Genomic DNA, 13,150 nt, shown 5'->3' with positions numbered 1-13,150 from the left:
TCCTTCTGATGGCGTCCCTGATTCAGTCATGAGATCCCTGTTACAAAAAGAAACTTGAATAAAACACTTCTACAAAGTGAAAACTCAAAAGATTTCAGAGCCCTCTGTGGCATGTGGAAGTAATGACTGGGTGAATGAAGTAAAACAACTAACTCCAATTGAAGCCAGTATGAATTGCACAGCCAAATCCCTGGGAATTGAAGAATTAGGTTGAAAATAACCATATTTGATTAAATGTGCTTTCATTTGTCATTCTGACTTTTAGCTAATGGTTAATTCTTTTAATTCTTTTAGATCCATCCAGAAGTCTCTGTCTGAAAATGAAGCGTTTGGTTAGTAACTATTTAAATCATTCACTATATGCTTATTAATCTCACAGAGCCAAATTTAATTAAGGGTCTGATTTGCTTTACAACCCTTGGAGCAAATGCAAAGGAAAGGAAGAATACACCTAAGATATCAATGTATTCCCCCTTCTTCCCCCCGCTTTCTACACATACATTGGTTGTTACATACTGGAACCAAAGCTATTTTATTTTCAGTTTAGTTCCTATACTCAAGAATCTATAATGGAACAGCATATGAAAATACTTAGCATGTTCAGTGACTCTTTAAACATTTAAATAAAAAAAGTGTAAATCACTCTGATAGAATCAAATTCAGTCTTTTCAGTGCAATTCCTGGAAGCAAATAAAGGCACATGTGTTCTATGGGCTGCTAGGTATTAAAACCAAGGTTAAGATAAAAATCATTCTGATCAAATTTTAACAGTGTTAGATGAGGTCCTAGACAGGGACAAAAGACAACAAAACTTGAAGTCTGCCCAAATCTGTCAGATTTCCTATATTGCAAAATCATCTACTTATTTCCACTTACTATTGTTTGAGCGGATTCTACAGGATTCTGCAAGCCCATTTGGTTTACAATCTTGTGCTATTTTTATAGACCTTCCTGTTATTTCACAGGTTTGCTATGAATTTAGGTGACTGCTCTCTGTGCTTTTACTTTAGACAGGAAAAATGTGAATGGCACACTTTGGCAGGGTTCCAGGAAGCTGGAGAATGATTCATACATCAGAAGGCCCTGTCAGCTTGAAGGTAATTGCTAAATGTATTTCAGCTGATTTTGCATTTGATCACAAAGTATTTTAAAATGGCACCTAGGAAAATTTCTTATTTTTCACAAATAATCAAACTAAATAATTTGTCAAATCCTTTTGAGATCTACTTTGTCCTAATGGGGGGAAAAAGTAGTTTAAATAAAGCTTACTTTAAAACTGGGAAGCTGAGAACATGCTATGTGAACAATTCTGTCTGTGGTCCGTGGGCAAAAAAAGAATTCTCCTATGGTAAATTGTCATTTTTGGGTTGTACAGGACTTCACAAATGTAATATTATCCTATGGTTCCCTGTGTACTTTACACTGCTCCAAGTGCTAGGTACGAATTTTCTAGGCTACTCTTATCCAATTTGCTTTTTAAGGTGCATTTCAACTAACTTTAATTGAAGCAGTCTTACAGGGAATTTGCTAGTGATGCTGTAAGATCTGACCAGTATAAATTCATTAAATTAGAAAAAATAACATGTGAGCATTCACTTTGTTTTTTTAAACTAGGCTTTAAAAAAATCAAAATGTTTTGACAACCTGCTTAATGTTGCTTCCAGGAATTGAATTTGTATTTGTACTTTCTAAAGCCAAGGTAGACCCAATACAGCGCTGCCTTATGAGGCTAAAGCAGTCAAAGTTCAACACTTGCATTAGCATAAACAGAATCTTTGATATGTGAGATAAAATTGGATGTATCTTTCATTCTCTACTTAAGCCAACACAGTGGCAAGAGGGGAAGTACATTTATTTTTAGTAATTCCTGTAAAAATGGTCCAGAAATCATCCATTGTTCAGTGATTCTGCTGTTAATAGGATATGCCAAAGATAGCAAAGGACAAAGTACCAGGTATCCCTCTGGATTTACTTCACCACTTGAAGATGAATTCTTAAATGCTTGGAAAATAATGGATCTGAAATTGTAAACGCTATTGCATTTGCTTTTGTATGAGTAGGCTGGATTTCTACAAACCACAGCCAGAATGAAAAGATGACAAGAAAATTTACAGAATCAGAGAATTCTAGACTCGATTCAGATGGAAGGGACCCTTAAACACCATCTAGTCCAACTCCCATGTAGTGAACAGGGACACCTACAGATAGATCAGGTTTCTTAGAGCCCCATCCAGCCTGAACTTGGATGTCTCCAGGCATAGGGATCCACCACCTCTCTGGGCAACTTGTGCTAATGCTTCACTACCCTTGTCATAAAATACTTTTTCTCATATCCAAACTAAATCTCCCATCTTTTAGTTTGAAATAATTTCTCCTTGTACTATCACAATAGACCCTTCTAAGGAGGAACTCTGCCCCTGTGATGAACTGACGGGCAGAAAAGGAGTCTCGCTGGCTTCAAAGGGAAAGGATTCTAATGATAACTGAAAGAAAAATTAGAGTTTCTTTCCAAGCAAGTCTTACTTTTAGCAAAAAATATTTCAAAATTCTTCAACCTACTGTACAGATTGTCAGTTTGAAGGTGGAAAAAAGTTAAATCAGAGAAGAGAACTTTTTGACCTTCCTCCAGTCCTTCCTACTCAAGACTTTTTTTTTACCCTTTTAAATATCCAAAGCATGCAAAAGAAGCAGTGCACATTTTAAAAGCTGACAAGTGTTGTAATTGAAGGGCAGGGGCCCAGAGGGAACAGGAAGCAAGGCTGGCAGCTAAATAAAAATCTCCCTTTCCCCCTTTGCAGTAAAATTATTAAAAGGGAAGTCCCCTTCACACAGTGGTGAAAACCATTACAAGGAGATTTAAAGTGTTTCACTATTGATCAAGATAATTTGTCACTATTGATTAAAACCTTCTCTTAAGAGAGATAATCCTTCAAGGTCTGCAAATCTATTGCATAATATGATTTTCTGTTAGATGCAATAGGCTGTGTGTGGTGGCCAGCATAGGCTCCTGTGCTTACTTCAGAACTATATTCATGGGCCTGATCCAAACCTGATCAATGAAAAGACATCCAATGACTCCGGCAGCCTTTGCATTAGGTCCCTAATGTGACTGTGTGCAAAATCTCTAAAATACCACTTATTCCTATAATAGTACAATATATATATAACATAAAGACCATATATATATATCACAGACAGAATAGTGGGAATACCTGTCTTCACTTACAAGCCCAAATCCAAATCATCAGTACCAGATTTGCCAGCCTGAAAATGACATTGTTGAAAAAGTTGACTATGAGAGTCATAGTCATTGAGCTTCCATGCAAATGCATTCCTGAGACAAACAGAAAAGGGCTGACACCTTGCAGAAATAGTGGACATGACTCTCCCCTGCTCCTAATTCCCCCTACACTAAAGTGACCAGAAACTTCCCAGTTATGTTAATCTGACTGCATAAGCACTGCTTGACGTGAGTTGCAATGCCTCTAGAAGTCTAACTAGCTCTGCATTCAAATAAATGGGTGGGCTATCAGACACCTGGCCCTCAGTGACTTCAAGGAGATTTGTAGGTGCTTAGGACATCTGGTCATGTTAGATTTTGGACTCTAATATGCTTATCAGAAAGTTGTTGGTATTGCTGTAACTATCAGGTATTCAGGAGAAAGATACTGTCTTCTAAGTTTATTTAAACTCTTATAGAAACCTCTAAAACTCACTAAAAAAAAAAAAAAGTGACTAATTTTCCTTCTTACTTTTGATGCATATGCTAAATAAAGGAAATTGCTTAATGGGGTTTCCTGTGCAACTGACCTATGGTTTGAGGGTGGAAGTCATGTGTGAACCAAATTTTGCTCTTTTATGCCTGATGCTCAGATCATAATTTGTGAATTTTAACTCAGACTTTACAATATCCAAGTAGCAAAATTACAGAAGCACTGAATGTTGTTTGTTTTATTTACAAAAGATTGTCTTTTAAGAAAATTAACAATACTAAGTATGTCTCTTGATTCAGAATTTTCTTTATAAATAACATAAAAATATAGGTGTTAACTTGCCTGTACAGTGATGCTTTGATTGTTTCACTGACATGAGTTTACAAGTTTTTTTGATCAGCTTTATTCACCTTCTGTTTTTGTTTAATTCCAACATAAGTATAGACATTTTGAGGACTGGGGTAATAATTATTACCAATATTGCAAGGCATTCCTCAGCAGCAAAAATAAGACCAAGTTAAGGTTATTTTCTGTTAATTTTGGAAAGCCAAGGTAGCACTTAATTCTGTGATTAGAAAATCATAATCAGGCTGATATCTGTACTGATGGAATGTAATCGCTAGGGTCACGCACTAGGTGATGGTGGATACTTTGCCTTGACTTAAAAATGGAAGTGAGAGTAGATCTTTCAAAATAGTCTTATTAAAATGTAGACTTTTAAAGTAATTTGACTAATTATTGTGCACTGTTGTAATGAAAGTAAACATTCTTCCCAAACAAAGCATTAGTTTCATGCTCATCCAACTATTTCAAAGATTGAAGTTGAACAGAGCTCAACTGCAATGACCATTTTTGTCTAGGGAGTTCAAATTTTTATATAAATATTTCACATGCTTCTACACTGAGATACTGGCGGAAGTGCTTGTTGGGATTCTGCATTAGTAAACTGAGGACTAAGTTCAGACGAAGAAGTAAGCATGAATGAATTATATTTATGTACATCATCTTGTTAGTTTGCTCTGTAGTCATACTTCAAAGTAGTTTGAGATAAAAATGCATGTTTACATGATACAGGGTTAACTTCAGAGAGTCAAAATGTCAGCTCAAACTATCAAGTGCAATTCAAATGATATTCGTCAGAAAAAAACCTGAAAGCAGGACATTTGAAAGCATGTCTTTTGTTGCTTTTTTCATTATTCATAGAAGATAATATTGTTGGTGATGGGATACATTTGCTGCGAGGAAAGAAGATAGAAGAAACAACGTGCCAGGTAAAAGAACTACTCTCGAGCTTCTAAAATTTCAATCAAACAAAAAGCATATTTCTTGCTTCCATTCTGTATGAATTTTCAAAGCATGCACTTCATGGTCAGCATACCTGTATGTATTTCAGAAGTCAAGTTTAAAAGATCTTGGCTGTCTGAGCTGTGCACCGTTTGTATTATGCAGATCAAATAGGTTTTATCACATAAAAAACTTCCTGTCTTCTTGAACAAACACATTTCTGTTAAATTGATGTGCTTGAATTGTAACAGCCAAGACCTATAGTAAGTGTTTGTATTAGTTTTGTGTGATCCATGTTACTACATGTATCTCTAATGCTATCTTAATTTATATAAATGCATACTGTGTCTCTTCTGAATATATTAATTAGGCCACTACTATGAGCAATTAAAGAGTTCTGACCCCTGGGTTTGTATAATAATTGTAATATAAAAGTAGTTAACAACACATCAGCTGGTGAGAAGTGAGCAGCAGAGAGCCAGAAAAGAAAGTGATGTACCAGAGGGATTATGCTGCCCTTCAAAATGGACTTCAGCAGTTCTGAGAAATGGCCCAAAAAGAACCTCATCAAGTTCAACAATTGCAAGTGAAAGTATTGAACTTGGGGATGGATGACACCTTCTCCCAGTACAGGCTGAGGGGTAACTGATTGGAAAGCAGCCTTACAGGAAAGGACCAGAGTGTCCTGGTGTACACCAATTTGATCATGAGCCAGAAAAGTGTTCTTGGAGAAAAGAAGGTCAGCAACCTCCGGGGCTGCATTGAGCAGAGCATTGCTAGCAGATTGAAGAGGGTGATCCTTGCCCCATGTTCAGCATTAGTGAGCTGACCCACCTCTTGTGAGTGTTGGGTCCAATTATTTGCCCCCCAGTCCAAGAGAAGTAAATCCTCTTAAGGGCCACAAAAATAATTTAGAGATTGAAGCATATGTCATACATAGAGAAATTCAGAGACCTGAAGCAGAGAAGGCTCAGGGAGATCTGACCCAGGTGTATAAATACTTTCTGGGAGAGTAAAGAAAAGAGAGTCAGACTGCTGTCAGGGGTGGGGTACCCAAGAACAGTAGAAGAGGCAATAGAAACAAACAAATATAGAAAATTCCTTTTAACATAAAGAAAGTGGGTTTTTTTTTTGTTTTGTTTTGCTACAAAATTGAACAAACACTGGAAGAGATTGCTCAGATAATCTGTGGAATGTCTATCATTGAAAATGATTGGAAATGATTCAAACCTTCCAGGACACAGACCTGGGCAACCTGTTCTAGCAGACTTGTTCTCGCTACAAGTCCCCAGAGGTAACTTCCTGTCTCAGCCATCCCAAGTGCATCTGTGATTCTATGAAACATAAAAGAGCCAAGTTTACAAGAAAGAGCAATTAAAGAAATGAGCATTTTTGCACTCTGTCTCTCAGACAAGCAGGCTTCTATAAGTGCTTCAGGAAAACTGAGATTCCCCATCCATTTCTTAACTAGATGCTCATTCCATTCTGTTCTATTCAATTCCATCTTAAAGCACTTGCAAAAAGAGGCTTGGAGCAGCACAGGTTGACTGACACAAGAGCAACACTGTAATAGTTGAGCTTTACTGTAAGAAAATAACTGTACCTTCTGAATTTATTTTTCTTTGCTCTTGTTTGTTCAAGTCTAGCAGGGCTCCCTCCATGGCTCAAACCCTTTGTAGCATATTGAGAAGGACATAAAATATGAAGTAATGCAGTCTTCGGGCTAATACATTTTCAAAAATGTTTCATGCCTCATTTCTCACGTAAATTCTTAGGTTGCATTCAGCCTTCAAAGTGTCATTCATATTCATGAAGAAAAAAAGGCTGGCATTCATTACTTTCACTGATAAGCTATAAGCACTGTCAGGCTTGCCCACCAGGGACTGCATCAGCGCCCCAGGGAAAGTGTATTCTCCTGATGTTCCTATCATGAGGACATTGTGACCAAGAAATGGATTATGAGCAGATGATGAAAGAGTATATAGTCTTGTCTTTGCTTAGTTCTGAAGATCCTCCCATTTTCTCTGCTTTGTTAATCCAAACCGAACTCACACCCTTGGGGCTCAGCATCAGAGGCAAAATTAGGCAGACTGAATGAGGTTCTTTTTAGAACTGCATCAGTGACATTTGCTCCTCAGCTGAGGAGTTGAGGCTGAAGAAAGACTTCAGGTTTTCCTGCTCGTAGAAAAAAAGAGGATGTAGAATGCGATTCAAGCATCCCATGGTATAATGTAGGCAGCATGATGCTTATAGGGCATCCCAGGCAGCTGATGAAATGAAGACAGCTTGGTTTCAAACTGATTTCAGTGTGTGTCAGCCGGTGTCTATCAGCCATCACGTTTGTATGCACAGTGTTTTGTTGAAAGACTGCTGATCTTTCAACCTTCATTTAATGGCATGATAGTAACATGGTAATTTATACTTATTCATCTTATTTACATCGGATTTCTTTTAACTTTTCTTACCATCTAGGTGATAAATTATGAGCAATGGATTCCACCACGAGTTTACAATCCAAGAGTGGCAAGTAATGGTGAAATGGTGAGTTGCCACGAATATTGTTCACTTTATTTCAATAGTGGCTGGCAGTCATATGAAGAACATGCTGTTTTAAAATGGTTTCCTTTACTGCATGTTGCTTTCCCAAAAGTTGAAAGATCTTTATCCAAAATCCATGCTTTTAATCATGACATTTCTTTATCTTTTATAGAATAATTTATAATTGCTCTGTGGTTTCCCAAGGGAAAATCTATCTAAACTTCTAGCCTGTTAGTTTGACTCTGAAATAATTTTTGAGCAGACAGAAAACCAGACCGAAATGATGGGGATATTTAAAGGTCAGGCTGATATCTATGGCCAAGAGCGTAAGAAAGAAGTTTCCACAGTACTTGTCTGTTTATTAGCTGACTGTGGCTTTACTGACATTTTTTAACATAAAGTTTATCCAAAATCAGTGCCTTTTACAGAGCTGACCCTTTGTATAAATAGAGCAGAATGTTCTCTATTCCAGTGTACTATTTTAATATTCATTATATGCAGCAGGGATATTACTGGTACTTTTGAAAAATTTCTGTGGTACTGTAACAGTAATACCACGGACGTGATAAACACATAGTAATTTTTCTCTTCTTGTTATTATACTATACTCTGAATATGAATGCATAACTAATCATGATTAAATCATTGCAGTTTTTTAGGAAAGACAAACAGTTCAGGGAAAATCACAGAGACTTGGCTCTGCCGTGACTAAATTCTTTACACTGAGAAGTGACGTGCTGTGCAAGTACTTTTATTGAAATTAATGTAGTTAACCCAGGAAAAGGAGTGCTCAACAGGACTGAGATAGCTGGAGTCAGGCCAACAGTCTTTTTCATTAAGCTTTCAAATTGTTATATTTCTGTCACCAGGTTAATCCTCATAGCATCTCCGTGAGTAAAGATTTCTGAGGTATTTAGAAAGCATTAGGATAAACTACTGTTTGTCAGACAGAATTTAGCTATTTCTGTCTGCAATCCATTTTTATAAGGACATTTAAAAATGTACACTTTTGACCATAACTGTTCATGTACACTTCATGCAAATTATTTTCAACTAAAATGCAGCTTGTTATTTATTTTCTTAGACAATTTTATTTTTTTAATTCATGTGACACCATTTTTCATGACTGAAATCCCTTAAGCATGGAAATAAAGAATATTCTTGTTCATGAAAGAATCCTTTGCTTACAGATACCTTTATCCACAAATTGTGTTGTAATCACAGAATCACAGAATTGCAGGGATTGAAAGGGACCTTAAGAAATTATCGAATCAACCCCCTGCTAAAGCAGGTACCCTATCCTGACCCTAAAACTTGAAGGAAAAAGAAAGTTAAAAGTTCTTTAAATGTGTTTGAAATTAACAGTTTTTGCAAGTACAGTCTTATTGCTCTGTGAACTAGGTTTCACTATCCTCCCAGTACTGCTAAATATCATTCTCTTTCTATAGAGAAAGAAGGTACTGGAAAGTAGCATACTCCAAATTAGTAAAACAAATTACTTGTCCGGTCAGTAAAAATCTTCTTCCTTCTGTCATATTCTGTACAGTAGCAACCAAAGATGCTAGCTTCCAGATAACACAAACAGTGAGAAGAAAATTGCTTGAAATCACAGAATAAAATTTAAGTTTTTCTCACTTTTATGCATGTTTTCAAAAAGTCTGACTGAGGTTGATCAAGACAACATACCAAAACAATGAGAACAAGGACAATCAGTACACCTATCTACAGAAAATGGTGTTTTACTTCATGTACCATATGAGTAGGCAGCTAAAATTCTGGATTTTGATACTTACGCAAAGCAAAATAAACTGTTTTAAATTTTAAAATTGTCCCATCAGTGATACTGTATGAGATTATATTTTCTCTGTAAAAAGGGGAGTTGCTGTATTTCAGTACATAAGACTAGCTAACAGTGAATGCTCTTAAAGTAAAGAGGATTAGAGTTTGCCATTAATAAAATTATCTGAATAGATTATCGTTTGTTTATCTTCATGTCTCCGTGATGGAAATCCTAGATCATAAGTCATTGTGTTGCTTTTGTATCATTACTTACAAGTGAACAAATAATTATTTCTATGAGAGTTCTTATCTAACTGAGCCATATTAGCATTTTAAACCCATTGTGATTAATTTTGCAAAGACATCTCACAATAGGAGACTGAAAAATTGCACCTCCATTTCTGTCTTTAGATAAACTAAAACTGCAATCCTGCTCTCCTGAATTTGGAGGATGGAAGAAGAGGCTTTAAACAAGTCATGACTAATCTAAGGATGTTTGCATTTGGCCCACAGTTGATGATGAATGTTCAGATATAAGCTGTAAAAGGACTGTAAGCCGACAAAAGCTTTAAGGTGGATCTGCTTGGTCCTTATCCTACAAGATCCTTAAGAAGACAGAGATGGTTTGAAACTCAAAGACACTAGATCTTATTGGTCTGTGAAATAATTAATTCTTCAATTGGTGAAAAATTGAAGGAACCAGTTTTTGTCTGTTATCTAGCAGTGGGAAATACAGGTATCAGACCAGCAGAACAGTCCATTCTGAGGACCTGATGCCCAGGGACTGGGTGTACCCTCACAAGTTTGCTGGTGACAATAAGCTGAGATATGACAGAAAGAAGGGATAGAGTCCAGAGGACCTGGACAGGCTTGTGAAGTTCAGAATCTCTCAAGATCCACCCCTAAGTAGCCTACCCAATCTACATTAGACTGTACTGGCAAGCCTCCCTGATGACTTTGTCTCAAAAGATTATGTCTATGAGAAGCAGAAAGGAGCTAATGTGTGTGACCTAATTGTTGGGGAGAGCGCAATATAGGTTTCTGCATTCCTACCTTCTGGTGACATCAGCACTAGCACTTAATCACTCATAATATCAGTAAAGATATATTATTTAAAAAGGCCAAATTAATTTCTGATGTAAATAGATGAATATACACGGCAGCCATTATAGTCATTGCTGAACTGTTTTTACGCACTTCTAGTACATTTACTTTTCCTTGTTTCTAATGAAAATCAGATATCCTATGTGAAACACAGCACATGGCTATGGAAGATAAGTTATTTGCTGTATGACATGTCTCTCTTAAAGAGAAGTTCACAGTCAGATTGGAAGAGAACTTGGAGTATTTCTAGACTGTTGGATTATTGCAGCCAGAGGGTTACGGTCAATGGCTCTATGTCCAGGTGGAGGCTGGTCACAAGTGTGTCCCACAGGAGTCCATCTTGGGATAGGTGTTCTTTAACATCTTTATCCAGAGAGTGGAATTGGGTGCGTGCTCAGCAACTATAAGCTGAGATACAACAGAAAAAAGGGACAGCATCCAGAGGGACCTAGACAGGCTTGAAATGTGGGCCAACAAGAACCTAATGATGTTTGAAAAGGCCAAGTGCAAGGTGCTGTCCTTAGATCAGGGAAATCCCAGGTATGTATACAGACTGGGAGAAGAACTCATTGAGAGCAGCTCTGTAGAGAAGGTTATGGAGGTTCTGGTGGACGAAAAGCTGGGCATGAGCCAGCAGTGTGCTACTGCAGCCTGGAAGGCCAGTGGTATCCTGGGTTCCTTCAAAAGAGGGGTGGCCAGCAGACAGAAGGAGGTTATTGCCCCTTATATGTTGTTCTTCTAAGACAAAATCTGGAGTACTGCTTCCAGGCCTGTATCTCCCAGCACAAGAAAGATGTGAAGTTGTTGGAACAGGTCCAGAGGAGGGCCACAAAGATAATCAAAAGGCTGGAGCACCTCTCTTATGAAGAAAGACTGAGGTAATTGGTACTTTTTTTCTATGAATTTTTAATAGTTACTTCTGTATCTTTGTTTTTTTTTTTTGGCAGGGTGCAGAACCAAATGATAAAGCAGAGTCCATGGGAACATTAAAACGATTGCAGAAATTGGTCCGAACCAAAAAACCCAATACACAAAGCTTGGAGGATGTCAAACATGTTTTGATCCCCCTTAGTAAGTAAGACATCAGAGCAGCATTCTTTCCAATATGTGCCAAATGTCACTGTATTGAACATAACTATAAACAATCCTCTCCTGATCTGTCATTCACCACCCACGATTTTCAAATCCCAGCTGAGATGTTACTGTGGTAGCACTATGTGGTGACATCATCATAGTGTGAAAACCTGTTTCCTGTCACACTGGCTTGAGTTTTGTAACAGTATATCTTGCAAGTAAGAATTTCAGCTAAACAGTGGGGCCTCCATGCTAAGGACAGTGTCTCCAAAAGGAGTTTGTGGTTTTGTATCTCATTTCATATCAGGAAGGCAAAGCTTACAAAAGCAAAGTTAACAGTCAGTGTTCATCCATGAGTCAGTAGCAGCTGGGAGTGCAAGAAAGTTTGTTCCACCATTCAGTCTCTCATCATACCTGATTGCCTAAGATACGATGCCTAAGGTATGATGTTGGGTCTCCTCCTACTGATCTGACTGTGCAGCAGTTCTTTATCTGAATTTATTTTGCCAACATTTATTTAACCATGCATGCATTTGGTATAGATGATATCTTTTAAACAGATACCAGCAAGTGACTTTTAGCGATCTAATTAATTACTACTCCAATCAAATAATTGTGAAGAAATTTAGATTTCAGCAACTACTTTCTAATTCAAACATACGTAACAGAAAGGAGTAGGAGAGTAATTATCTAGAAAAACCCTCTGAACTTTTTCAGTATTTAAACTAAGCATATACTCTCTGCAACTATTGCAGTAATATGACATTAACTTAGTAAATTTTCGTATTCATTTCAAAAACAGTAAAAATTTCAGGATTTTGAGGGAACACAAATAAGCCAAGAGGAGAATAAATCTTGGTGTTGGCTCAGATGTCTTTCTGTGTTTGTAATTATCTTTTTTTTTTTTTTAATGGAGTCTTCGGCTGTTTCATTACATAGAAAGCAAAAGACAATATTTAAGAAAAGTATTATGCTATTTTCTGTATGTCTTGCAATATATCTTAACAGAAGTATTTGTATTTTTAAAGATACATTAGAAGATACTTATCTTTCAGAAGAGGATGAAGAGGCACTAACTTCCTGCATGAAACTGGCAAAACCTCAGGAAAAGAAAGCCTGGAAAGACAATGTGAGGAGAAAAGAAGAGACTGAGACTAGGGCAGAGTTTATTTCTGCATCTTTGGGCCGATCGTATACTTCCAAATTTAGTAACTTAGGAATGATTTCAATCCATTCAGAAACTGAATTTCATTTGTGGAGTGACTGGAAGCCATTTCCTGATAACCAGCTCTGTCCTTGTGATTTCTTGATTTCAAAAATAGAAGAATGGGAAAAATGTACTTGCGCTTCTCATCAGCCACATCTTACAAATTCCCTAACTGATATGGATCTGCAGTACTCTTGGGTAAGTGGAAGTGGTTCTTTTTGTACTGAAATGGGTAAAAAGTAGAAGCTTTTTGCTCTGGTTCAGCATTAAAAGCTGCTGTCATTTTACATATAGTTCAGAAATGCAATAAATCAGATCTGGATTTCAGGTAAATGGACGTGTCAGTCAGAGTAACACCAGGGGTTCGTTATCCTGAGGTCATTCATTTTCTGTGCAGGCATTGGCAGCATTGAACCAGGCTTTAGATCATTTTGTTTCTCATCAGACACAC

General features: G+C 37.1%; 1 protein-coding gene across 2 annotated transcripts in view; it reads left to right on the top strand.

Annotated features, from left to right (window-relative positions):
* The window catches only part of SAMSN1 (SAM domain, SH3 domain and nuclear localization signals 1), an 86,316-nt gene that overhangs the window by 24,580 nt on the left and 48,586 nt on the right, over window positions 1–13,150 (top strand). The window contains exons 4-9 of one of the 2 annotated variants that reach the window (XM_052666966.1): window positions 295–332; window positions 1,011–1,097; window positions 4,917–4,984; window positions 7,470–7,538; window positions 11,366–11,489; window positions 12,521–12,897. In XM_052666966.1, coding sequence (XP_052522926.1) covers window positions 295–332; window positions 1,011–1,097; window positions 4,917–4,984; window positions 7,470–7,538; window positions 11,366–11,489; window positions 12,521–12,897 — 763 coding nt within the window. The remainder of the gene's footprint in view (window positions 1–294; window positions 333–1,010; window positions 1,098–4,916; window positions 4,985–7,469; window positions 7,539–11,365; window positions 11,490–12,520; window positions 12,898–13,150) is intronic. The other variant, XM_052666976.1, reaches the window with a different exon arrangement.

The sequence above is a fragment of the Tympanuchus pallidicinctus genome, unplaced genomic scaffold (genome assembly GCF_026119805.1).
Source record: "Tympanuchus pallidicinctus isolate F22 unplaced genomic scaffold, pur_lepc_1.0 scaffold10, whole genome shotgun sequence".
Taxonomy (NCBI): domain Eukaryota; kingdom Metazoa; phylum Chordata; class Aves; order Galliformes; family Phasianidae; genus Tympanuchus; species Tympanuchus pallidicinctus.
Note: the sequence above shows the minus strand (reverse complement) of the source record. Positions and strands in the feature narration are given on the sequence as shown.